We start from the raw sequence: 26,623 nt of genomic DNA on the forward strand, positions 1-26,623 counted from the left end.
TTTAGAGGATCTATACTAAAAAATACGCCAGAACAAAACTACTTTAGTTCTCGATAAAACAGGGGGTGTTCAAGTCTTCCCGGGAAACAAGTCTCCCCACATTCCCTTAAAAGTGCTGGTATGTTTTCCTTAGTTTTAAGTGCGGAGATTCCCTGATCCGCGGTAGATTAGCGAGAGTGTGCCAACCCTGAGGCAGTTGATTCGGGGAGTCTCGGAGTGCTCCCGGTTGGCTACAACGACAATTACAGAAGCGTACAATTCAGTATACAAAATTAATTATGGCATATTGTACTAGAAAATGGTTTTCCGGCGATACTAATACGGCTGATTCGTGTAACGTTGGACGGTTCAAAATCAAGTGTAAGGGTTGCTGATGAGATTTCTGCATCATTTTTAACTTAAGATGGATTGAAGAAGCACGATGCCCTCTTAAATTTGCTGTTCAATATAGCGCTCGATGGAGCGTTTTGGAGAGCTGATGTAAAAAGTAGGTAATGCATATGCTAAATAGCATACCATTCGATACCTGAATGAATTAAATAGACACCATCCCGCGGTCCTTAGCTTATCCCATCCCAACCTCCACGTGGTGCTTGCCGGAATACGAGCAACCTAAGGGAAGTTTCCTATCGCTAATCTCTTTTCGTCGCTGTGGTCTTTGTCGATTGTTCCGGTCTGTATTCTCTCGCTGATTATACGTTGCTGTTTTTTTTAAACTGGCTTGCAGGGCCTGACATCAATCCCTTAAATTTTCGGCGGACCTTTTACATTGGCGTGAATAAGGGGGGCCGGAAAAATGACAGAAAAATCAACAACGCTCCATTGAAAGTATTACCACAAAACTTAGGCAACCTTCGCACTCACAACAGAGATTGCATTAAAGAAATATTTTTATAATCCCCAAAAGATCTTGTTCCATTAAATTTTTTGGCGATTTCATAAGGATCATCGAAAAACTCTTTTGTGCCTGCTTTAGTTAGAATTTGTTTTTTAGGATAAAAAAAAATAGATTTAGAAACCAGTTCGTATCAGAAAACATTTGTTTTGCAGCACAATTCAGATCGATTTGGTTGCTTCTCAAGTCTCTTTGATTTTTGCAGAGAAATCTCTCACCTATTCAGAAAACCATAATAAAGCCTCTTCATAACGTCAGTAACTCCTATGTTATTCTGGAATTTGATTTATGACTCATAATTTTATGACTCATGAAATTTATGACTCATAAAAAACACTTTAGGATTCCAAATTTGTGTTCATCGGTACTTAACTATTTAAGCACATAGCATAGATTTTGGAATTGCATGGATACTTATATTGATTATGACAAAATTTCGTGGAATGTATTCCACATCTAAAGAGTTTCAAAAATTTCAAGTTTCAAAAAAATCGAGATCTTTATGCATTAAGTAATCATGTAAATGCTTGAAAACTTTCAGAAATATACTCATATCGAATTTCATTTATAGATTCTTGAATCTTAGATTACACACTTATCCACATTTAGTAACATGGAGAAGACAAGTTGACACAGACACAGCGTTTTGAAGCAATCACAGCATCATTGGAAATCAATTGTATTTTTTTTTGTGTTAGTTCTAGGACGAATGAGCGATAAACTTAGTCAAACAATTTCTATTGCAATCCATGCGCACAGTGCTTTACATCGGCTTTGAAAATTACATCCCACCAGCTGGTGCCATGCCCCCCCCCCCCCCCCCTAGACCGAGACTCTAGTTACGCCTATGACCTTTTAGCTTAGACTCCCTCGCCGGCGTTCTTATTGACGGACGGCACTTATCCGACATTATCGACGTCGGGACATATCGTGGCGCTCAAATCGACTCTGACCACTATCCGGTGATGGTTAAACTGCGCCCAAAACTATCTGTCATCAACAATGCTCGGGCCGCGGTACGCCCTAGAGCGACTGGAGCAACCTGATGTTGCCACTGCATACGCGCAGCATCTCAAGGCAGCTTTGCCGGAAAAGGGTGATCTCGATGAGGACTGCCGGAATACAGTTAAAGCAGCCATTAACGACGCAGCGGAGAACAACGTTGGGTATGTGGGACGAAGTCGCCAGAACGATTGGTTAGACGAAGAGTGCAGACAAATTCTGGAGTAGAACGACGCAGCGCGGGCGGTCGTGTTGCAGCAAGAGACCCGGAAGAATGTGGAACGCTATAGACTGTCACCAAGAGTCAATGAGTTCATGAGAAGTTATCAAGCCGGCTTGGTTGACGGGGGCTACGAAATAGTGAGTTGACAACTGGGAAGTTCCAATACTCACGCTTCCACGGGTCTTCCGAAGACAATTGACCGCCAGCTAAGGGTTGCGTACTTAGCTGGTAGTGTAGCCTGGGCACTGTTGTCCTTCTGACATCAGCTAGAGTGAGAGGGTGCGTCCTGTGGGGTCTGCCTAGGATGTGGTGGGGTTCGACAGTGGGCTCTGATGAACTTCTATAAAAAGCTGCATGTGTCCCCAAGCAGGCCCTACCAATGCGACCATGTGCCGCTCAAAGCGCACTAGCCTAGTACTGGTGTTGGATGGGACTTTTTTTTACAACACCAACTGGTGTTGGGTGGGACGGATTTACAGAAAATCAAATCGACCATATCTGCATCAGCCAAAAATGGAAACGGAACCTTCTTAATGTAACGGAATAAACGTAGTGCCGATATTGCGTCTGATCATCACCTCCTCATCGGCGAAATACGCCTGCGCATTGCGTGGATTCGTCGGCAGGAGGAGAAAGTTGGAAGACGGTTCAACACACGCCGACTGGAAGATGCCACGGTGAAACGGTCTTTCGTTGAAGAACTGGAAATGCGTGTTGCAGATATTCCGGAGGGTGGCAGCGTGGAAGACCAATGGAGGTCAATCAAGAAGCCAAAGTCTCGATAGAGCGATCAAAAACCAGAGGACCCAAAGTCTTAAGCCGTCAACGATACTCGGCTCTTGAGAAGGAAGTAAAACGCCCATGTCGACGGGACAAGCGAGCTTGGACAGACTCTCTTGCCGACGAAGGAGAGAGAGAGCCGCAGCAACTGGGGACATTCGCCTCCTCTACGATATCTCACGACGCTTAAGCGGGGCGAAGATGAATGCAACGATGCCTGTGAAAGACACGAATGATCAGTTATTGACCGACCCAACTGACCAGCTGAAACGCTGGTTCGAGCACTTCGAACAATTTTTTCAAGTACCAGCCTGGCCACCCCCACCTCGGCATGATCTACCTAGGATCCGACGTATAACATGCGTCAATACCGAAGCTCCATCACTGCTAGAGATTAAAACAGCCATCTAAAGCATAAAATCGAATAAAGCCCCAGGGGTCAATCGCATATCAGCCGAGATGCTCAAAGCTGACCCCATGACATCCGCTCAACTACTGCATCGTTTATTTCGTGATATCTGGGACACCGCAACTTTCCCGATCGACTGGATGCAAGGTATCTTAGAGAAGGTCAACCAAAAAGCGTGACCTGACTGTTTGCGATAGCTGGCGAGGCATTATGTTGCTGTGTACCGTTCTCAAAGTTCTATGCAAAGTTATCCTAGCCCGGATTCAGGAGAAGATCGATGCGTCTCTCCGGCGGCAGTAATACCGATTCCGTGCCGAAAGAGCCTGTGTGGACCATATTGTCACGCCCCGTATCATTCTGGAGCAGGTCAACGAATTCTAAGAGTCGCTTTACTTGGTATTCATTGACTACGAAAAAGGGTTCGACCGTCTCAATCACGAGAATACGTGGGGCGCCCTGAGACGCAAGGGGGTTCCTGAGAAAATCATCGGCCTCATCAAGGCACTGTACGAGGCCTTTTCGTGTAGAGTGCTGCACAATGGGGTCTTCCGGGTCGTAGCTGGTGTGAGGCAAGGATGTATTCTATCACCGTTACTGTTCCTCATCGTAATCGATGAGTTTCTGGTAGGTGCGATTGACCGTGAACCAAACTGCGGGCTTCTATGGCAGCCTATAACCATGGAGCACCTAGACGACTTCGAATTGACTAATGACGTTACACTCCTCGCTCAACAGCGCTCTGATATGCAGAGTAAGCTCAACGACCTTGTCGAGCGCTCCTCTTCTGCAGGTTTTGTCATCAATGTCGGCAAAACCAAATCGTTGGATGTAAACACGGTGACCCCTTCCAGTTTTACAGTAGCCGGGCAACCAGTGGAGAATATTGAAAGCTTCCAATATCTTGGTAGCCAAATGACGTCAGACGACGGTACCAAGACCGACATAGGCGCACGGATCGAGAAAGAAAGGCAAATAACTGAATGCACCAAAATACGAATTTTCAACTGATGTGTATCAGTGGTGTGTATCAGTGGCCATACTCTACGCAGGGGCGCAAACGAAATCTGTTAACAAGCATTAGACTGGAACCCAGCGGGACATCGAAGCAGAGGCAGACCCGGCGAAGCAATAAAGAAATAAAATAAGTCGACCGAAATCTAACCCTGCAACAGGTTAAAGTGATAGCTAGAAAACGCTCAGGATGGAGATCTTTCAAGTCGGCTCTTTGCACCACCGGAGGTATACAGAATCCAAAGCGGATTTCAAAGCGGCATACGACAGTATTGACCGCGTAGAGCTATGCAAAATTATGGGCGAGAACAGCTTTCCTGGGATGCTAACCAGACTGATCAAAGTAACGATGGATAGTGTGCAAAACAGTTTGAAGATTTCGGGTAAACACTCCAGTTCGTTCCAATCGCGCCGGGGACTAAGACAAGACAAGACTAAGACTCTCGTTGTTAAACATTTCGTTAGAAGGTGTCTAGCGGAGAGCCGGGTGTAACATCCGGGGTACGATTTTCAACAGATCCAGTTAATTTATTTGATTCGCGGATGACATGAATATTGTCGGCCGAATATTCGCAAAGATGGTTAAACCGTACACCCGCCTGAAAAGTGAAGCAACAAAAGTTGGACTGGTGGTGAATGCATCGAAGACAAAGTACATGCCAGTGGGCGGAACCGAGCACGACAGGCCCGCCTGGGAAGCAGTGCTATTAACGATTAACGGGAATACTTTCGAGGTGGAACTGTAGTGACGTGCGGTGATGAAAAGGCGTATATCAGCTGCGAATGAATAGTGCTTATTTCGTACTTCGTAACAAGCTTAAGTCAGCTTAAGCAGTTATAAAGGACCCGAGGGCGCTCAACGTTCAGGGTGACTGGAAGCGATAGGTTCAGGATCGAGTCCAGTGGAGAATGGTACCCCATTCGACGTAGGGCCACCGAGGAAGAGCTATAGCCCATCAAGTATCAATCGAGGATTTATTTCATTGTCTTTTTGAGTCGGACTACGACAAAACCTGCATTCAAATCACATCGCGACACGGAAAGTGGTTTCAAGAGTGAATGCGATGCGAAAATTTGCAACAATTCAAAATGCTCGATATTCATATGTCTGGATTTGACCAAAAGAACAAAGCCTTCTTGGATCTGAGCTAAAAATAATATAAATTAACCGTTTTCGGTCATCCAAGGCTACATAGAACAAGGTCTGTAGTTTAGTTCATTTCAATTTGATAAAAAAAACATGTATAGATTTTTCAGAAATTTTATATTTTGTAACTACTCCTATCTTGATATTTTACTGGTAATTTTTCATAGTTTTCTTTAATTTCTCAAAGTGTGTTGTTATTATAGTCAATGTACGACGTTTAGGAAAACCAAATGGGAAAAAGATTTTCTCCTTGGGAATTTTGCTTATCGTAGGTCGTCAGTGACAACAGCATCCACGTGAAAAAGGCTTCTCCTGCATGTGATAGCCACAGCAAGACATCGGACCGTAATTCCAATAAAAGTCATTTGATTTGGAGTGCTTTCCTTTGTTGGCGACTAGGCGGGAGGGCTTCCTCCTACGCCCTCTCTATGGCAATGACCGTGTTTTACATCAGTATAACTCACTCCCTGCCGTTAGCTGCGTTACCATGACGTGCAATCCTCGCACAAGTATACATACTACGAAGCCATTGTGAGAACAACAACTGCCGGCTTTAATGGGACGGAAAGGGTGAGCTACCGTGCTGGGACTGATATAATTATACATGCCCATTGATGCAATCGGCTCATAGTGGAGTAGAGCAAGTTTACTGATAACAACTAGCGATACTACGTCATAGTTAAGCCAAGGTTAGAATCGGGCAAGCCACCTGATTTGAATGGGATTTGAACGTGAAAACACCACCATCCATGTACATTGTACAATTTTCGTCAAGTCAATTGAATGAAACTGAGTTAGTCCATTTGCATGGATGAATCTTGAATTAAGGCCGCAGGGAACCTACCCGTTTCAAATCACTCAGAGATTGAGTGAAATTGTATTGCCGGCTCTTTTTTCCCACGGAAAGGTTACTCAATTTTCGTAAAAAGTGGAACTACTCAAAATTTGAGTAGTTCCACTTTTTACGAAAAATTAGTAAGATTTCTGTGAGAAAAAAAGGGACGTCAATACAATTACACTCAGTCTCTGAGTGATTTGAAACGGGCGTGTACACAAAAAATAACACACACAAAACATTTAACCTTTTTGTTACTTCTTAGTTTACGAGAAAAACCAGTGTATTTTTAATAAACCTATATTTTTTAAATATTTGATGGACTTAAAAATATGCAATGATCTTTCTTTCGATTTTTTTTATTTTATAGACTTCCAATTATTGATCAAAGAAGGGTTTTCCAACATAAATTATATTTGTCAAAAATATGCACCCTACTTATTTTGCATTTCGCCTTATTTGAACTTTAAAAAATGAACTTTATTATTGGTGCAGTGCAGAGAAGGAGAATTTAAACATCAAGCTCATATATTTAAAACGTAAGGTGATAAATTGTTTTCCAAGCTGGATAGCTCAGACTGACAATGACAAATCGAATCCCAACCCCGCCGTCCTTAGATATATATATATACCTATAGAGTTTGTACATGTACATTTTTGTCAAGACTTGTGTCTCCTTATGAATTCTATTTTTCCAGTAATCCAACTTTAATAAAACTGAATAATAAACATACCTGTACAGGCGGCGTTGAGTTTGGTCCAGAGGCATGCATTCCTCCCGGTGCGTTTCCAACATTGCCCGCACTAGGACGAGCGACGACAGCCGACCTGGCACCCACAATGGCCAAATAGTCAATCAATCGTGGGCAAAGAGAGTCACGCTGCTGTTGTTCTGCCATAACTGTACCGAGTCGTCGTCGTTCACACAAGGACCAGTCGAATCAATTAAGACACGTTTCCAGAAGATCTGGAGGTACTGTGGCAGACACACCCACGTGAGCCTTAACGAGTTAGTGCGGAATGAGTGATAATCGTCCGTTGGTAGTTAACCGGAATTGATTATCCTGTTTTATGTCTATGATATCTGTGTCGTCTGCCGGTGGAAGCCTACGTCATGGTGACTTTTTTTTGCGTGAAGTGATGAGATATGAATTACGTTTCACTATTCCTGTTGCGATACAAACGATTGCTCTAATTTACGTCAATTGTTTCTTTTAATGAACGATAGGTGGTAATTAACGCATGATCGATGTTTATGTTGATTGATGTTATCAATATCTGGAATAGAGAAAGAATATAAACAGGAGTTGTATATTAGTTGTATAAGTGGAAAAACTATGTACTTGGAATAAAAGATCAGTCTTGAAAGCGATGTTTACTATTTTGTAACACTAGTAAATTCTGCAGGGTTTTTTCTTCAAGGCATTTTTCCTTGATGCCTTTTTCTCATGTAGGGGTGGTAGTAAATCGTTACAAATTTGGTACTCCATCAAGTGGATCTTATTGCTTGTTTCAAATTGTAAGTGTAAGATATTTTACTACATTAAAAAAATGAAAACTATTCTGTTTATTAAAGATTTAATGGAAACTATGGCTGAAATGCTATGGTGATGTAATTTTCGATGTGCAGTATTTAAGCTTTTAAAACAGAAATCGGCAAAACTAATCCGCATGATTCTCGAGGATCCCAAACTTAGTCTATTCAAAGATTATGTATGCCTTGAATTGATGATTTATCTTCAGAATCGATGTTTTGATATTTTTTAAAGAAATTGAATCATGGTGGGATAAAACGGACACGTTCTGGTGTGGGTAATATGGACCATATTAAATACATAATTTTTTTTCAACAAAATTTTAGAATAATATTAGCCGTTACAGCCTTCGGTGAGAAAAGTTCAGTGGAAATCAAGGGAGCAGCCAAGTAAAATTAATTATTGAAAAATCACCTCGTTTCACTTAGTTATATATCGGGAGTACCACTTAAGAATTGACACCAACAGCATATGTACCTTTATACGACAAACGATTCTGTAGAATTCACTCCTTGAAGAAGACTCGAAATATAGTCGAAACGTCGCCCTTTGATTATGCGTTTAGATTTTTAGAGCAGAAAGGACTTTTTAAGGCCAAATGGTTCTTTCTGACACACGACCATTTCTACCAACCGATATTTTTGACCAAATGATTTATTCGGTCAAACGAAATTTGCAAAGTCCGCATGATCATGCTCGGTTCCCCACATGTTCATGCTCGGTTCTTAGACACTTCGCACGATCCATAATCCTTGTGCGAGTATGATCGTGTTCCTGCTGGATGCGCAGGTAGTTTTGCTATGATGATTTATTTTCAAATTCGATTTTTTGATATTTTTTTAAGAAATTCGGTCATGGTGGGGTAAAACGGAAACGTTCTGGTGTGGGTAATATGGACCATATTAAGTACATAAATTTTTATCAACGAAATTTAATGTTGAAAAGTTTCGAGACTCAAAGTCGAGTCAAGTACGAGACACTGAAGACGACCTTACTGTTGAGGTCGAAGTACGTATCTGTCAAGGTACAGTTAAGTGGTGTAATTATATGGGATTATATATTGGGGCCCTCCTTAGCGTGCGTGGTAAGACGCGCAACTACAAAGCAAGACCATGCTGAGGGTGGCTGGGTTCGATTCCCGGTGCCGGTCTAGGCAATTTTCGGATTGGAAATTGTCTCGACTTCCCTGGGCATAAAAGTATCATCGTGCTAGCCTCATGATATACGAATGCAAAAATGGTAACTTGGCTAAGAAACCTCGCAGTTAAAAACTGTGGAAGTGCTTAATGAACACTAAGCTGCGAGGCGGCTCTGTCCCAGTGTGGGGATGTAATGCCAAGAAGAAAAAGAAGAAGAAGAAGATATATTGTGTAATTAAATGAGATTATTATTGGATTATATATTGAATTTCTGAGTTTTGTTCAGACAAATGGCATGTTAAAGCGATTTTCATTGATGTAACATGCTTTTTTAGTAAAATTATTGTAAGTTACCAATATATTAATTATAATTCAACATTTTTATTTCCAGAGGCTCATCTTAGAGATACTTAGCTTATGCATACAATTCATCAACTAAATTCACTGTTTTAAGCCTAATTTCTCAACATGTCCGTTTTGCCCACACACTATGTCCATTTCACCCGCATACTTTTAAATCGAGATTTCTTCATCCTGTTTTTCACAAAATCACAAATTCCGATTGTTTTCCACTAAATTGATTTCAAGCCATCATAGTGCTTCTATTTAAGATTCAAGTAAGTTATTTCATTCATTTCATTTATTCAGACTAAGGCCGAAGTGGCCTGTGCAGTATATAAGAGTCTTCTCCATTCGGCTCGGTCCATGGCTACACGTCGCCATCCACGCAGTCTACGGAGGGTCCGCACGTCATCTTCCCCGCCTGATCGATCCAAATTGCCCGCTGCGCACCTCGCCTTCTTGTGCCCGTCGGATCGTTGTCGAGAACCATTTTCACCGGGTTACTGTCCGCCATTCTGGCTACGTGCCCACTGCCCGGCCCACCGCAGTCGTCCGATTTTCGCGGTGTGAACGATGGATGGTTCTCCCAACAGCTGATGCAACTCGTGGTTCATTCGCCTTCTCCACGTACCGTCCGCCATCTGCACCCCACCATAGATGGTACGCAGCACTTTCCTTTCGAAAACTCCAAGTGCGCGTTGGTCCTCCACGAGCATCGTCCAGGTCTCGTGTCCGTAGAGGACTACCAGTCTAATGGGCGTTTTGAAGATTATTAGTTTGGTACGGCGGCGAACTCTATTCGATCGGAGCGTCTTGCGGAGTTCAAAGTATGTACGATTTCCAGCCACTATGCGTCTCCGAATTTCTCTGCTGATATCATTTTTGGCAGTCACCAGCCCAAGTACACAAATTCTTCTACCACCTCGATTTCGTCACCGCCGATGCAAACTCGCGGTGGGTGGCTCACATTGTCTTCTCTTGAGCCTCTTCCTATCATGTACTTCGTCTTCGACGTGTTGATGACTAGTCCGATCTGCTTGGCTTCCCTTTTCAGTCTGATGTAGGCTTCCTCCATCTTCTCAAAGTTACGTGCCATAATATCTATGTCGTCGGCGAAGCCAAATAGCTGGACGGACTTATTGAAAATTGTACCAATCGTGTTAATCCCTGCTCTTCGTATTACCCCTTCCAAAGCGATGTTGAATAGCAGACACGAAAGACCATCACCTTGCCGTAACCCTCTGTGGGTTTCGAATGGACTCGAGAATGCCCCTGAAACTCGAACTACGCACATCACCCGATCCATCGTCGCTTTGATCAACCGTGTCAGTTTATCCGGAAATCAGTGTTCGTGCATTAGCTGCCATAGCTGGTCCCGATCGATTGTATCATATGCGGCTTTGAAGTCGATGAATAGATGATGTGTGGGCACGTTGTATTCGCGTCATTTCTGCAGTACTTGGCGAATGGCGAACACCTGGTCCGTGGTGGAGCGTTCGCCCATAAAACCCGCCTGGTACTGCCCCACGAACTCCCTTGCAATTAGTGCTAGTCGACGGCATAAAATTTGGGAAAGTACCTTGTAGGCAGCGTTCAGCAATGTGATTGCGCGGTAGTTGCTACAATCCAGCTTATCGCCCTTTTTGTAGATGGGACACACGACACCTTCCATCCACTCCTGCGGCAAAACTTCCTCCTCCCAAATCTTGGTAATGACCCAGTGCAGCGCTCTAGCCAGTGCTCCACCACCGTGTTTAAATAGCTCTCCTGGTAGTTGGTCAACCCCAGGGGCTTTGTTGTTATTCAGCCGGCCAATCTCCTCTTGGATTTCCTGGAGATCCGGAGCCGGTAAAATTATGTCCTGCGCGCGTTCCCCCAGGTCCATCACTATACCGCCATCTTCGTCTGCCAGAAGGTTCCCGTTTATGTCCTTACACATATCAGGCTGTGGCACGTGGCCCTTACGTGAACGGTTCAACTTCTCATAGAACTTTCGTGTGTTATTAGCGCGGTACAGTTGCTCCGTCTCTTTACAGTCTCGATCTTCCTGCTGGCGATTTTTCCTCCGGAAAATCGAGTTTTGTCTGTTCCGCGCCTGTTTATATCGTGCCTCGTTCGCCCTCGTGCGGTGTTGTAGCAATATCGCCCATGCTGCATTCTTCTCTTCTACTAACTGCTCACATTCGCCGTCATACCAGTCGTTTCTCTGATCCGGGGGCACCGTGCCAAGTGCAGCGGTTGCGGTGCTACCAATGGCGGATCGAATATCTCTCCAGCCAAGAGACGCTGCGCCTAGCTGCTCTTCCGTTGGGAGTGCCACTTCCAGCTGCTGCGCGTATTCTTGGGCTAGTCTACCGTCTTGTAGCCGCCCAATGTTAAGCCGCGGCGGACGACTCCGACGCGTGTTGATCACCGTCGAGAGTTTTGAGCGCAGACATACTGCGACGAGGTAGTGGTCGGATTCAATATTCGCACTGCGGTAAGTGCGTACGTTCGTGATGTCGGAGAAGAATTTACTGTCGATTAGAACGTGGTCGATTTGGTTTTCCGTTTTGACGTCCCGCAGTGGGCATCCATCGTATGTCTGCTCCAGCTGCGCATAGAACGCTTCTTTCTCGTCGTCGGATCTCCCTTCGTGTGGGCAGTGCACGTTGATGATGCTATAGTTGAAGAAACGGCCTTTTATCCTCAGCTCGCACATCCTTGCGTTGATTGGCTGCCACCCAATCACGCGTTGGCGCATCTTTCCCAGCACTATGAAGCCGGTTCCCAGCTCGTTGGTGGTGCCACAACTTTGGTAGAAGGTAGCCGCTCGATGCCCGCTTTTCCACACTTTCTGTCCTGTCCAGCAGATTTCCTGCAGCGCTACGACATCGAAGTTGCGGGGATGTAATTCATCGTAGATTATCCTGTCGCAACCTGCGAAGCCTAGCGACTTGCATTTCCATGTTCCAAGCTTCCATTCGTGATCCTTTATTTGTCGCCTAGGTCGTTGCCGATTGTATCGAGTCGTATCGCCTATGTCGTTCGTAATAGTTGTTTTTAAAGGCGGCTTATTGGGCCTGCGCAAACCTCCTGTCTCGTCGGAGGGCCCTCGTTTCAGGGCTGTTTAGCGTCCCACCTAACACCAGGACTTGGGCTTGTGCGCTTTGAGCGGCACACGGTCGCTTTGGCGGAGCCTACTTGCGGATACATGCAGCTTTTTATAGAGGTTTAACAGGGCCCACTGTCAAACCCCACCACATCCTAGGCAGGCGCCACAACTCGCAGATGGCCTGGGGAGGGATCGTCAAGCCCTTGGACATAGTCCCTGCTGCCCCCAACTAACCAACAAGCAAGTTGATTATAGCTCGCGAAAAGCTGGATATCAAAAGTCGAAAATTTGATGATTTTTCGAAAAATTAGTACCTATAAAACCTCGAATTCATCGATTTTTTGCTGAAAAACATAAAACTAATCATCTGAATCGGTTTCGTATTAGTATCCAGTTTTCGTCGAAATACGTATACAGTGGGTCCAAAAAGTATTCGTCTAGCTGCATATTCTTTAGTAAAATGTAAAACTTAGGAGTGATAGAAGTGAAATCAAAAAACTTTCTTCTAAATTTGGTAGAAAACTTATTAATACATGATTATTGTTCAAAAACAAATAGAAATTTCAATTACTTTTTCTTGTATGTACAGAATATCTAAATTCCGTCAATTTCACTCGCTCAAAAAGTATTCGTCTATTCAGAAAATAATCGAGTGAAACACGAATATAATAGTTTTATCACAGAAAACAGACATGGATGCTCGAACAAAACTTCGTTAAAAACGTATGTAAAGATTTAAATCGCACCTTAGCGCAGCCAACGCAGGCTGCCCGACATAAAAACTCAATCTCACTAAGTGATGGCGTTGGTATACACTACATAAACAATGTAGTGCTGTCACCTAGGAGCGATTCGGAATGAACACTAGCGCTAAAAAGTAAAATACGGCAAATTTTAACCATATTTATCAGCAGCACCGCGCAACGGGGGCATAACGACATACTTCAAACTTCAAAATGACCAGTACAAACTTTTACACAAGCACACGAACGAAGATGAACGTCTGTTCTGTGGTTTTATTCGCATGTATTTACACTAGCATACTCTAGTGATGTCTAGCAACATTTTTGTCAATATTCAATGACAGATCAAATAATGTTTTTGTTTTGTTTGAACTTGGCGCGGGAAACAGAAGCACCATGGGTGGGAAAAGTAAAAAGATGAGTCCAAATAAAAGAAAACTTATTCTGCGCCTGCATAATTATAGTGCAAGTTGACTTATGACTTTGCAAGAAATGTGGGTAGACCAAGGGTAGCAAGAATTCAACCATTTAACTGGTGATTGATCGCATCAGCGCCACAAAAATCTATCAAAACAAATAACAGATTGGTCGTCAGCGATGGTAAACTGATAACGATGAGCGACCTGTGCGCCGGTCATATCATCGGCGGCGGCGGCGTGGTGGTCACTTTTGCCCCGGCGGCGGCGGCGTCACGGCGGCGCGCCGTTGACTTTTATCGGCGGCGGCGGCGGCGGCGTGAACCGGCGTGGATGAAAAAATAAATGGTTGAAAAAATCAATTTTACCGCGGATTTTTGGATCAACGCGGTTTGATTCACACGGTAGGAATCGCCCGTATAAAAACCGACTTCAGTGGATGAAAATTGCAATATTCTGCGTTTGCCGATCATCAAAGAGCACATTCAAAATAGTCAATTGCCGGCGATATAATCAATACCTGATTTCAAAATGTTATTTGAATTACCACTATTTTGTTATTCTTTGATTTTGATTAATCAAATTTTAACAATAAATCCTGCTTCACTTTTTCGTGACCCCTAAGTGTTAAGAATTAGATTTCGGTGTTATAGAACAAATTGGTAATAACTTTTTTCAAAAGTTATTTCCAATTTAGGATTTAGATACACTTCAGTCGTTTTGATCTCAAAATAACTAAGTTTCAGAAAAAATCTAATATTTTCCTGAAATTTGCCTAAATATGCCAACAAAGCTCTTGGTGGAGTTTCTGAAAGAATTTCTGGAGGAAACTATGATTTTTTTTAATTTCTACAGGCATTTCTCAGTAAATTTCCTTCGTAAAATCCTATGACAATGTCTGCAGAATTTTTCTATTTTAGCAAGAATAATCCATTCAGCTTCTCTTTGGGAAATTCCTTTATTAAAACATAAAATATTCCTTCAGGAATTCATTCGGAAATTTATTTAGAATGAACTATTTTCTGATGGAATTCCTAAGAGAATTTTCTAAAGGGCTTTCCGAGAAAATTCCTGAAGTAGTGTTGGAAAGTGTAGTAGGAACCTTTTAAGAAAGATTTTGAGCAAATCCCCACAGACATTTCGAAGGAATACCTAACAGTATTTCCAAAATGCATCAGGGGCTGCTTCCGCATCTTCCTCGATTGCACACCCCAGAGCCAACGTCCTGTTCCAGGTTCTCTGCAAGTTCTTTTGCTGGTCTCTCTTCCTGCTTACGCACTACATGTCTAACCCACTGTAATCTGCCTTATTTTATCAACCTGCCTATGTATGCATTTTTGTACACTTGTTTTAACTCGTGGTTTATTCATTCATCTGCTCCATTTACCATTTGCCACCACGCTGCCAAGTATCGAGCAAAGTATTTTCAACTCAAACACTTTAAGAATTTGATAATCTGCATATTTTAACGTCCATGATTCATGGCCGTACAGGACGACTGGAGGAATCAACGATGTGTACAGAGCTAGTTTTGTCAGTGTCTGTAGGTAGCTTCGTGAAGTTACAAAAGAATTTTCTGGAGGAATTTTCAAAGGATTACCCTGAGAAATTCTCTATTAAATTGCTTAAAGTAGTTTTGGAAGAATTCCTATGGGAATTTCAGGAACAATTATTGTCAAGGAACTTGCTAAGGAACTCCTAGAGGAATTACTAAAAAACATTTTCGAAGGAATATCAAATTGGTTTTCAAAGAAATTCCAAAGCAAAATTACGATTCTGACAGAAATTTCCGAAGTAATCCGTTAATAAATTTCTGAAGGAGTTTTTTGAGATTTGGAATTTTGAAACAATTTCCTAAGGAACTCCTAAAGCATTCTCTGTAGATATTTCAAAAAGAAGGATTTTCAGAAGGTATATCCGAATTTCTGAACGAAGTCTTGACGGAATGTTCAAAGGAATTTTCGGAGATATCTAAGACTGTCAGAAGTTTCTTCAGGAGTTACTTCGAAAAAAAACCTGCAGGGACTTCTACGGATATTCCTTCAGGAACTTGTTCAGGAATTCTTAAGGAAATTTCGTCCTAGAACTTTTCAAGGAATTCCAAAAGAGTTCTTAGAAGAATTTCTTGAGGAATTTTCGGGAAAACACCTTAACGATGTTCCTAAGGTTTTCTTAAACAAATTTCTGAAGGATTTTTTTCCGAACTAATTCCTGAGAGAAATTTTCGAATGTAGCTGAGAGAATTTTCGAAAGACTTTCTGGAATTCGTTTCCGGAGGGAATTCCTGGACGAATTACAAAGGAGAGTGGAGAATTACAAAAAAAAAATCCTGGAGAAATCTAGGAATTACTTCAGAAATACCAGTAGGCATTTCCTCTGAAATTCTATTAGAAATTTCTTCATAAATTACTTTGAGAATTCCTCCGGAAATTCCTTCAAATATTCCTTAAGAAATTCCTTTAGGGGTTGTCCATAAACCACGTGGACTCTTGAAGGGGAGGGGGTTCGAAAAAGTCTACGTCAGTCTACTAAGGGGGGCAGGGGTATACAAAAAGTCTACGTAGACTTTTTTTTTTCTTTTTTTTCGGAAAACATTTAATACAGCATCTTTGTGCGAAGTTCACTTGTTTGATTTTTTCTCGATTTTTCCGTTTTTTTGCAAGACTTTACCGAAATAATCTCTCGAATCTCTTATGGATTTCACTGAAGTAATAGTCTGAACTACGGCTTAAAAATATCATGATTTTAACAGCAAATTCTTCTGTGTTGAGCACGAAAATTCTCCAAAGTATTCCATAAAAAATTTCAAATTTTCCACTTGGATTACATTGATTACATTGTAGATTCTACTAAAATATCTTTTGATTTCCGGCAGGACCTTCTTTAGAAACTACAAGTGATTCTTTAGAATTTCCACGGGGAATTATAACGCACTTCGACGAAAAATTATTTAGAATTTACAAAGGAAGCATTTTGGAATATCCAAGAAGAAGTCTTTGGAATTTCCAAAAGACATTCTTTGGAACTTGTAAGGGGAATTCTCCGAAATTTCCGTGAGAAATTCTTCAGAATTTCCGTAAGAAATTCGTCAGAATTTCCACTGAAGTTTTTTTGGGAAGTCCCCGGGAAATTTTTCTTAATTTATGAAATTCTTGGAATTTTCGCGAGGAATTCTTTGGACATACATATAAGCGAAATTCTTCAAAATTTAACGGCAATTTCTTCGGGAGTTCTAATGAAAATTCTTTGAAATTATCTATGGAAAAAGAAATTTTTGAAAACTTTCGCGAGAAATTATTTGAATTTACCACCAAAAACTCTTTGAGTTTTCACAAAAAAATTATTGTAATTCTCGTAAGAAAGCATTAGTAATTTTCATGAAAATTTATTATATTTTTTTACGATAAATTCACCACAAATTCAACTGAAATCCTCCATAATTTCCACCGAAAATTATTGGGAAAACTCTTTGGAATGTCCATAGGATTTTTGTCCATAGGATAGGATTATAATTCAGATGCGTGACAGATTTTAAGCAGTGGCGGCCTATGCAAGTGCCGGTGGCGCACACCTCTAGGAGGAATCCAATCCAACAGAAATTAAATTAATTAGCTTCGAGATTTGATTTCAGGTGCTATGGACAAAGGATTGAGTTTGATTTCGTTGATATTGAGTTGGATTAGGTTTGAAATTTGAATTTTACTGTTTTTACTGTTTTACTATTCACAATGAATTTGAAAATGGATTTGTATATTTGAATTGCTGAAAACGTGGTTGATTTCCATTTTTTTTTCCAATCACTTATGACATTTTGTTAAATTTGAAAAAGTCTACGTGGTCGGGGTTCAGCCAAACCGCACCAAGCGGCTTTTCGACTGACTTGTAATATTTTGCTCGTACAAGGACAACGGAAATAGTTTCATATCAATTTAAGCATACATTTGCATTAGTATATCCTCAGTTATGAGGTTGAGGGATATTCGATGCGATTTGCGATCAATTAAATCTGTTAAACGAAAGTTTGAGCAGAAAAATCGGTAATTTTTCGTTGGCGCTTGGTGTGATTTGGCTGAACCCCGACCACGTAGACTTCAAGGGGATGGGGAAGGGGTTTTGGAAAAGTCTACTAGGGGGGAAAGGGGGGTGGGTTTGAAAATGTGAAAATTCGGCCTACGTGGTTTGTGGGAAGTTGTTAAGAAATACTTTCAAAATCTCTTAAAGTAGTTCAAACGGAAATTGTTTTCGAAAATCCATTCAGGCTCTCTTTTAAAAATACCTTTGGAAATATATTTAGAAATTCCTGCACAAAACCCTTCAGGAATTTCTTCAAAAACTTCTCCAAAAATTCATTTAAGAGCTCCTCCTTTCCTTGAATAATCTAAAAAAAAACTCCACCAAGAATTCCTTTCGATATTTCACCAGGGATTTCTTTGAAATCCTGAAAAAATCCGAAGATATTACTAAAAGAATTTCGTAAAGAACCCATGAAGGCATTTTCGATAAAATTCCTGCAGGAAGTTCTGGAAGAATTCTCGAAGAATATTTTAAAGGAATTGCTGGAAGAAGCTCTGAAGAAATTCCTTAGGAAAATTTGGAAGAAATCCCTTATGCAATCTCTGGAGGAATTTATTTGAAGAATTCATAGAATAATTGCCGAAGAAATTCATGAGGAGGTATTCATTTAAAAAATTGAAGAGTTGCTAAATAGTTTTTGAAGAAACTCCAAATGGAATTTCTTGAGAAATTTATTAAGAAATATCGGGATGAATCGCTAAAGAAACTTCCAAAGGAATTCCTTAAAGATTCTCCTAAGGAATTCTTAACAACATTTTCGTAGAAATTACTGAAACATTTTTTTTGTATGCATTCCATAAGGAATTTTCGGAGAAATTTTGTAAGACCTTTCCGGAAGAATACATAAAGTAATTTTCCAAGGTTTTTTATTGAAACTTTTCGGAGGAATATCTGGAGGAATTTACTAGGAAATATAACAAGTGGTTTTGGCGCTTTGGGGATGTACTCAAGCCTTCACAAAAGCTTATGTGCCTCAACAAACATAATTTGCGAGTCACCTACAGGCAGTGTTGTCTTACACTCTGTGCAAGAAATTATGCTCTTTAATTTTACTCCTTCTAAACAATGGACAATTAGAAAATTCAAATAGCCTTCTATTAGTTGCACTTACTTAGTTAAGATTGTAAAATCGTGTGGATGGAGTAAAATCAAAGAGCAGATTTTTTTGCACAGAGCGTAGGACAACATTGCCTACAGATTTAGGTGCCCGACTGAATGAGGCTTTGGCTTAGACGAATTCCAAAGACCATTTCAACATTTTTTGAATTATTCTACTTAGTAGAATTAATCTACTAGATACAGCCTAATTCAAATTCACAACTAATCAACCAACCAATTCATTATCCAATGTTTGTCACAATACTGTCTTAGAGGCACCATCACTTGAGGTAGATTTGAAATTGAATTCTGACGAGTTCCACCTCAACAACATTCTAACAACTAACTAACAAAAACAATCATAACACGAGTTTAGTACTATTCCAATCAATTCCACCACGTTGTATTGTCTTACAAATACGTATTTCGTCTCTGTAAGGCCATCTTCAGTGTTTCTTATTTTACTCGACTCGACTCAAGTTAATTGATTTTTTTATTGCGATTAGTCATCGGCGTGGCAAAATTATGATCGGCGGCGCGCCGACCCAAAATTGCCGGCGGCGGCGGCGTCAGTAAAACCACCGGCGGCGGCGGCGCGGCGCGGCGGCGCACAGGTCTATGAGCGATTTATTGTGCGGAAAATAAAAAAAAATCCTTAAAAACGCGTTCATCCATATAGGCAAGTGAGTTGGAGAGAAGTACTCAGATATGAACCAACACGAACAGAAATACCTGTGAAAAGTATGGGTATAATGGGCGAGTATCACGGAAGAAAATTCAAGTGAGCCATTAAATTATCAAAAACAGCTCGATTTCCGCTAAAAATATCGCTGGAAGAAGGATGACTTTCGGAATCAAGTCATGTTATCTGACAAAAGCAAGTACAGCATATTTGGATCAAATGGCCGATGTATGGTATGGCGGAAAAGGAATATTGAGATACAGCCACAGAACCTCTTTTGAGCAGTAAAGCATGGTGGGGGCTCCGTCATGGTCTCTGAGGTGCTTGAGCGCAACCGGTGTGAGAAAATTTCACATTATTGAAGGAATTATGTATCACAAAATGTTCATCCGCATTTTGAAAAAGTACTAAGCTGTAGCTACTCTATAATACCCCAATCAACTCAGAACGCCTCCTCAGATCCCAGATATAAATCCAATTTAACTCCATTGGAAGGTTCTGGACGAAAAACTTTTCGTGAAATTCGTGAAAGTCATATTTCGAACAACAACGAATTGAAATTAGTGTTGAAAAAAAATGGAAGAATATTCCGTCCCCCATTACGGCTAATTTGGTTAGTTCCATGCCACAAGAACTACAGCCAACTACACAGGGGAATCCAACGAAATATTGAATTCCATTCTAGACGACAACTCCTGTTTTCGTTTCAAAAGCGCGCTAAGCCTGACTAGACGAATACTTTTTGAGCCCGTATTTAATGAATTCTCGCTTAACTTTTCAAAAGGACCCAAGTAACATTTTTTCATGAATTAATTTGAGTACTGCAATCAAAAGCTTTCTTGTTTTTCTGTTGATTGCGCTATTCAAATTAATTCATGAAAAAAATGTAACTTAGGTCCTTTTGAAAAGTTAAGCGAGAATTGTTAAGTTTTGTTACCATTGTTTTTGTTATTGTTTTATTTTTCTGTTTGATTTTTAACAATAAAGGTGAATTGATTAATTTACTACACAATGTGATCGATAGTTTTATTTTTTTGAGCTTACTAGATTCTATCTTTGACATTTTCTAGAAAACATACAGCTAGACGAATACTTTTTGGACTCACTGTATGATAAAGTAATACGAGGTGGTGGAATTGAATGGAATTGTACTAAACTCGTCTTATGACAGTGAAAACATTCCACTAAAACCGTGCTAAATAATTTTCTTGATAAAACTAATCCATTTGTATAAACACATGCCGAAAAACCACGAAATTCTAAATAATTATGAAAATATAGAAGTTTCATTTTTTGCTTGTCATAAGACGAGTTTGTACAATTCAATTTAATTCCACCACTTATGTGTACCTTGACAGATACGTATTTCGACCTCAACAGTAAGGTTGTCCTCAGTGTCTCGTACTTGACTGTCGACTTGCAATTAAATCGAATTAAATGGAATAGTACTAAACTCACCTGATGACAGGTGAAGACATTTCACTAAAAAAGCTTGATAAATTTATGTAAAAGAATTTGTCTATTGTTTCCTTAATAAATAAAGGGGATTCCTAATAATTTAATAACTACACTGTAAATCAGAAGCGCGGTCGTGTTCTAAGACGTGGGTAGGACAAAAATTTACCCCAACGATTAAGAAAACGCCAATTTTGAAACGAGCCATTAATAGAGTACGTTTCACACAAAGCTCTGAATGCTGATCGAATTTATCTGTGTTCAGTCAAATATCCTCCATTATCATATAATGATCAGAGTTAACCAACAAAATTCCGTAGAATTTACGAGAAAGTTTGAAAGCGTTTCTCTAGAAAATTTTGAAAAGTTTTCCAAATTAATTACGTAGATTTTCCCGAGAGATTTCTTAAGAGTGTTTCGTGAAAATTTCAACCACCTCGTAGAGTTTTTCGAAGTGATTTCGAAAGCTTCCCGATGAAATTGTAACGAGTTTATCCAAATTAAGTACGTAGATTTTTTCGATGAAATAATCAATGAAATCGATCAAAGTAATTATAACATTTTCCCGAGGAACCTTCGAAGTATTTCCCAACGAAATTCCGAGGAGTTGCCCGAGGATTTTTGGAAGAACTTCCTGTAAAAATTCCGAAAAAAATCCCTTGGGAAGTCCGAAGCGTTTCCTGAAGAAATTACGAAGAGTTTCTTCAGATAATTTGGAAGCTTTTCCCGAGGTATTTCCGGAAAGTTTCCCAAATAAATTCTAAAGAGTTTCTTGAGGAAGTTCTGAACGCTTTTCAGGGAAACTTCAGAGAAGTTTGGCAAGGAAATTACAAACAGTTTCTTGAAAAAATCTCTACGAGTTTCCCGAGGAGTTTTCTCTTCTCTTCGTAGAGTTTTTTTTTTTAAAGGAGAAAATAAAAATTTCCTTTGGAAATTCGGAATCGTTTCTCGAGGAAATTCCGAAAAGTTTTTCAAAGAAAACTGAATAGTTATCTGATCCGAAGAGTTTCCTGAAGAATTTTCAAACAATTTTCCGTGGGATTTCCAACAAATTCCCCGAGGAAATTTTGAAAAGTGTCTCAAATTACATAGATTTTCCCGGGGAAATTCAAAAGTATTTTCCGAGGAAAGGAATGGTTTCTCAAAGCAATTCCGTAGATTTTCCCGTAAAAATTTCGAAGTGTTTCCCAAGTAGATTCTTAATTTTAAAATAAATTCTAAGAGCTTCCCGAATAATGTTCCTATTGTTTTCCATGGAACAAATTTCTCACGGTTTAAACGACTGTTGTTGTCCTTTTAGAAGACAAGGAACACAACAATTGTTTAGACCGTGTAACATTTTCCCCTAAGAAGCTCGCAAATAATTATTCAATAAATTTCTACTTGGAATTTGAAAGAGTTTCCCAAGAAAATTTCGAAAAGTTTTCCAAAAAAAAATCGAAAGGTTTCCCGATAAAGTTTTTATAGAACATTCCGACGAGTCGAGCACATTTCATAGAGTTCTTTGAGCAAATTTTGAGGAGTTTCTCGAAAACAGTGTGAAGAAACTCACAACGTAATTCCGAAGTATTTCTCGAGGAAATTTTGAAGAGTTTCCCGATGATTTTTACCGGAGGGACTCTTTATTGGGAATACGGAAGCGTTTCCAAAGGAAATTTTGGGAAGTTTATCCGGAGAATTCGGAAACGATTCCCGAGGGAATTCCGAAAAGTTTCCTAAAGAAATTTCGAATTAAATTCCGGACAATTTTTCGACGAAATTCCAAAGAATCTCCCGAGGAAATTCCGAAGATTTTCCAAAGAAAATTTTGAAAAAAATCCATGGAAATGCTGAACAAATTTTCGCGAAAATTCTGAATTTGGTTTTATAGGAATTCTAAAAATGTTTTGCTGGAAACTCGAAAAAAAACCTCTTCATGGTAGTTTAAAACAATTTCCAATTTCCTGCTCTGTCCCAGTGTGGGGATGTAATGCCAATAAGAAGAAGAAGACATAAACTGTAATAAGTAACGTTTAATTGCCCTTAATCTAAAATTTTCTCAGGGAAAATCAAGAGAATAAACTATTTCGAATTGCTTTGAAATAAATGATGTCAATGACAATGAAGACAAACCATACGTTTGAAAAGAAAAGAAAAGACAGGAACACCGTCTTCGACCAGAGGTCGTGCAGACTGAACAGTTAACACCTAGCATTAGACAACGGACACATAACACCCAGTGAACCAGTGGAGAATTTTTCGATCATGAAAAGTTTCCTCCTTACCGGGGCGGGAATCGAACCCGCACCCTATAGCACATGCGTCTAGACGATTGACGTCGCTAACCGCATGGCCACGAAGCCCACCGAAAGTCAGTATATAGAAAATTATCCTAAAAATGGGAAGCAGCTATTAATGTAGCACATAGTGCAGATTGTTTCATTTATTGTTTGTTATCTCTTTAGAATCATGGGTAGGACAATGCTCACCCGCATAATTACAAACTGTACATGGATATTTTCCCGTGCGGTCGACAACAGTATCCTTTACTGTTGACAACTGTAAATGAACAATCTCATATAAAGTTTTAACAGTTTGTGGTACGGTTATTTGACAAATAACAATATGTTGAATGGGTTGTTAAGTTATGTCACCATAAAAAATCGTCTGTTTTCGCGTGCAAAATTTTCGCTCAACAGTATGATAAAATATTGACATATAATGCAGGAAATAAAGAACATTTTAGAGACAGCATGTTATATGTTGACATTTAGTTATGATGTCGAGCAGTTATGGTTGAACCGATCGAAAAATATTCGATAACCGCAACGTAAACTGTGAAGCTATATCTTACATCGTAATAATGATTCTGACCATATAACATGTTGTTTTTTATTATGCGGGCAGGTTGTCCTACCCATGATTTTTCGTGCGTAGGACATGTCCTACCTGTCCCACCCACTCCCGGCGCCACTGCTGTAAATTATCTTAGATATTCGCACAAAAACTCATTTGTAATTTCTTTTAGGCCAAAGTTTTGCCATTAGAATTATCTAAATAATTAATTTTGTAGGTTTCAATTTGATCCTCGAGTATTAATTCTTCTACACACTTAATTATTATATATCATATATTATTTATTTCATCATCCTATAGGAAATCCGATTTATGATTGACTTTAAGAATTTCCGAATTAAGGTTAAAAAAATAGTTGAACAAACTATACATGTACCCTCTCCCTTCACACCCTCAGGCATAGAAGCAAATCACGCCAATGATAATAGCATATAACAAGCTTAACCCTTATTTTAAAATATGAAATATTGCACACCCACTACCCATCCTTCGTGAATGCGAGATACGACGTAGAAAATCAATTTTCATATTTCTCTAGTTTCTGAGTATTGAAATTAGCAAGAAACAGCCTAAAGCATCAGCTCTATCTTGGAAAATGTTTGCCAGCTGGAAAAGTTCCACCATTTCATAAATTAAAAATGTTTCGCATATTTCAACATTGCCGTCCCTTTTCTGGGAAACGTTTCGCTTTGGCTTCATAGTGATGACTGCCGTGAGGGGAAAGCAAAGTTATATATTGAATCTCTGGCATCGACATCATCCGCATAGATGGATTGCCAATATATGTACCAGGTACATACCTAGATAAATATTTTGCTACCTTTACTACCCTCAACACAACAGGTTGGCATTGCCGCAAGTAAGAAATTTGAATCAACGAATCGAGATAGAATTCACATTTCCGATAGTTGGTTTCGAATGTCCTTACCGATAGCTTGAGGTCGAATAGTATAGCAATAAACAGTTTCAGTCCTTACCAGAGGTTAATTGAGAATTACTGTAATTCAATTGACGGACGTGAATTTCCGTTTCTTAGTTGACTTTCATATTCAGTTGCTGCTTCGTGCGCTATTGCATGCGATGATGATATACCCACATGCGCCTGTGTTGTCAACGTACGTAGATAAAAGCTGTGTCATTTATCAGTTTAACGAGCAAGCAGTATCTATGCGAAACTTCTTTCAAGTGGGGGCTCGTTCCAATGACCTTGGACCGGGATCGATTTTATTTCCCAACCCCTGGGATTGTGCTTCTCTTCTGCATTCATAGAAATGGTGGTGGTGACATTGAGAGAAAACGGTCATATGATCAGTGAAGGATGGAATGATGTGCAAAATTAGAAGAGGGTTCGAGGTTGATAGAATTAGTCATAGGTTTGCAACGAAGGCAGTTGATGTATTTACACCCATATTGTAATTGGGAATATTAATGTACATATATCATTGATGAACGGCCCTTCATTCCAACTGGAACTTGGCCTGCTTTTCAACTTTCAATTATTCTATTAGCATTTCAACATTTATTCATTGAAAGTTTGCAATGCTTTACAATTTTATGAATTTGTATCTTGTGCAACAGATACCATAGATGTGCTATGCATGGCCCAGGGAACTGTGAATGTTCATTTTATTAACAGTTAACAGCTGATACACCTGTTGTCCTACACTCTGTGCAAATATTTCTGCTCTTTGATTTTACTCCATCCAAACGATTTTGCAATCTTAACTAAATTAGTGCAACTAATAGAAGGATATTTGAATTTTCTAAATTTCATGTCAAACTGTCAAAAAATGCACGCCAGAGCCACAGGAGCGCGCGCTCTGAAAATACACTCCAGTTCCCTTGAGAAAAAACAATGATTTTCAATATTTTAAAATGCAATGTCCGATCGGGCCAATTTTCAATAGCAAACAATGGGACCACATTTCCCTTCCAATGCAACTTGCTGTGAGTAAATCGGGTAATGCTAAGTCCTTGTACAAACAAAATACCACAAGTCAGTCGAAAAGCCGCTTGGTGCGTTTTGGCTAAACCCCGACCAAATGTAGTAAGAGAGCCTACTTTGAACAGCTGTGCAGGATGGCGAACGACCCAAGTAACCAAAAGTTCCTTCAAAAGTACGTGTTTTGCTTAATTAGCCTCACTGAGCTGCTTAAGCGAAAAACATACTCTTAAAGGAACTTTTGTTTACTTGAGGATAATTCATGGGGAGACGCATACAAGATGGTAATGGCTAGGACTAACAGCACGCCTCCTGAAAAATCCAAGGAGATGATGGCCAGAATAGTCGAAGGGTTGTGTTGATTCCTGGAAGACGCACCTCTTCATCATCAAGACAACATAACAAACACAGAAAAACATTATACTATCTTGTCTAACATATTTCACACTCACACACATGTATCTTGTATCACACTAAAACACATGTACATTTTTGCTCAAATTAAATTAGACTGTTGTACCAAACAGACGCGTTTTTCATTTTGTCCGTGTTAACCGAAACGAATTCCTTCGATCCGAACAGCCGAAACTTGTTCGTTACAGTCCATTTCCCGTGAGTGTCGAGGACATTTTGTGGTCCTAGCGATCCGGATTGTTTCGGTTGTTGATCAACTGTTCCGAAAACAGTTGAACCTGAGACGAGACCTGCAAAGACGACTTCTTTTTCCTTGTTTTGACACTTGTTCTTCTTTTCATCACAGTTGATCATCGATTCTCAACTGTTTTCTTGAGTGTTTCACCTAAATCCCGGGTAGAATCTTCTGAGCGCAATAAAAGTGTTTGCAATTTACGGATTTATAATCTTATTTTTAAAGAGATTTTCCTATCGGGAATAAAACACGTATTCATAACTGTGCAATATTAAGCTGTCCGGCTATTCTAGAATACTTTTCAAAGTGAAAAAGTA

General features: G+C 40.0%; 1 protein-coding gene across 8 annotated transcripts in view; it reads right to left on the bottom strand.

The window, feature by feature from the left end:
- LOC134205646 (MAP kinase-activating death domain protein) overlaps positions 1 to 26,623 on the bottom strand; it is a 129,609-nt gene that overhangs the window by 90,979 nt on the left and 12,007 nt on the right. For all 8 annotated transcript variants that reach the window (XR_009978167.1, XM_062681096.1, XM_062681097.1 and 5 more), the window contains exon 2: positions 7,037 to 7,580. Coding sequence is in view for 7 of the 8 variants with exons in the window: in XM_062681096.1 (XP_062537080.1) it covers positions 7,037 to 7,201 (165 nt within the window). In the remaining variant the exon portion in view is untranslated. The remainder of the gene's footprint in view (positions 1 to 7,036; positions 7,581 to 26,623) is intronic.

The sequence above is a fragment of the Armigeres subalbatus genome, chromosome 1 (assembly GCF_024139115.2).
Source record: "Armigeres subalbatus isolate Guangzhou_Male chromosome 1, GZ_Asu_2, whole genome shotgun sequence".
Taxonomy (NCBI): Eukaryota; Metazoa; Arthropoda; class Insecta; order Diptera; family Culicidae; genus Armigeres; species Armigeres subalbatus.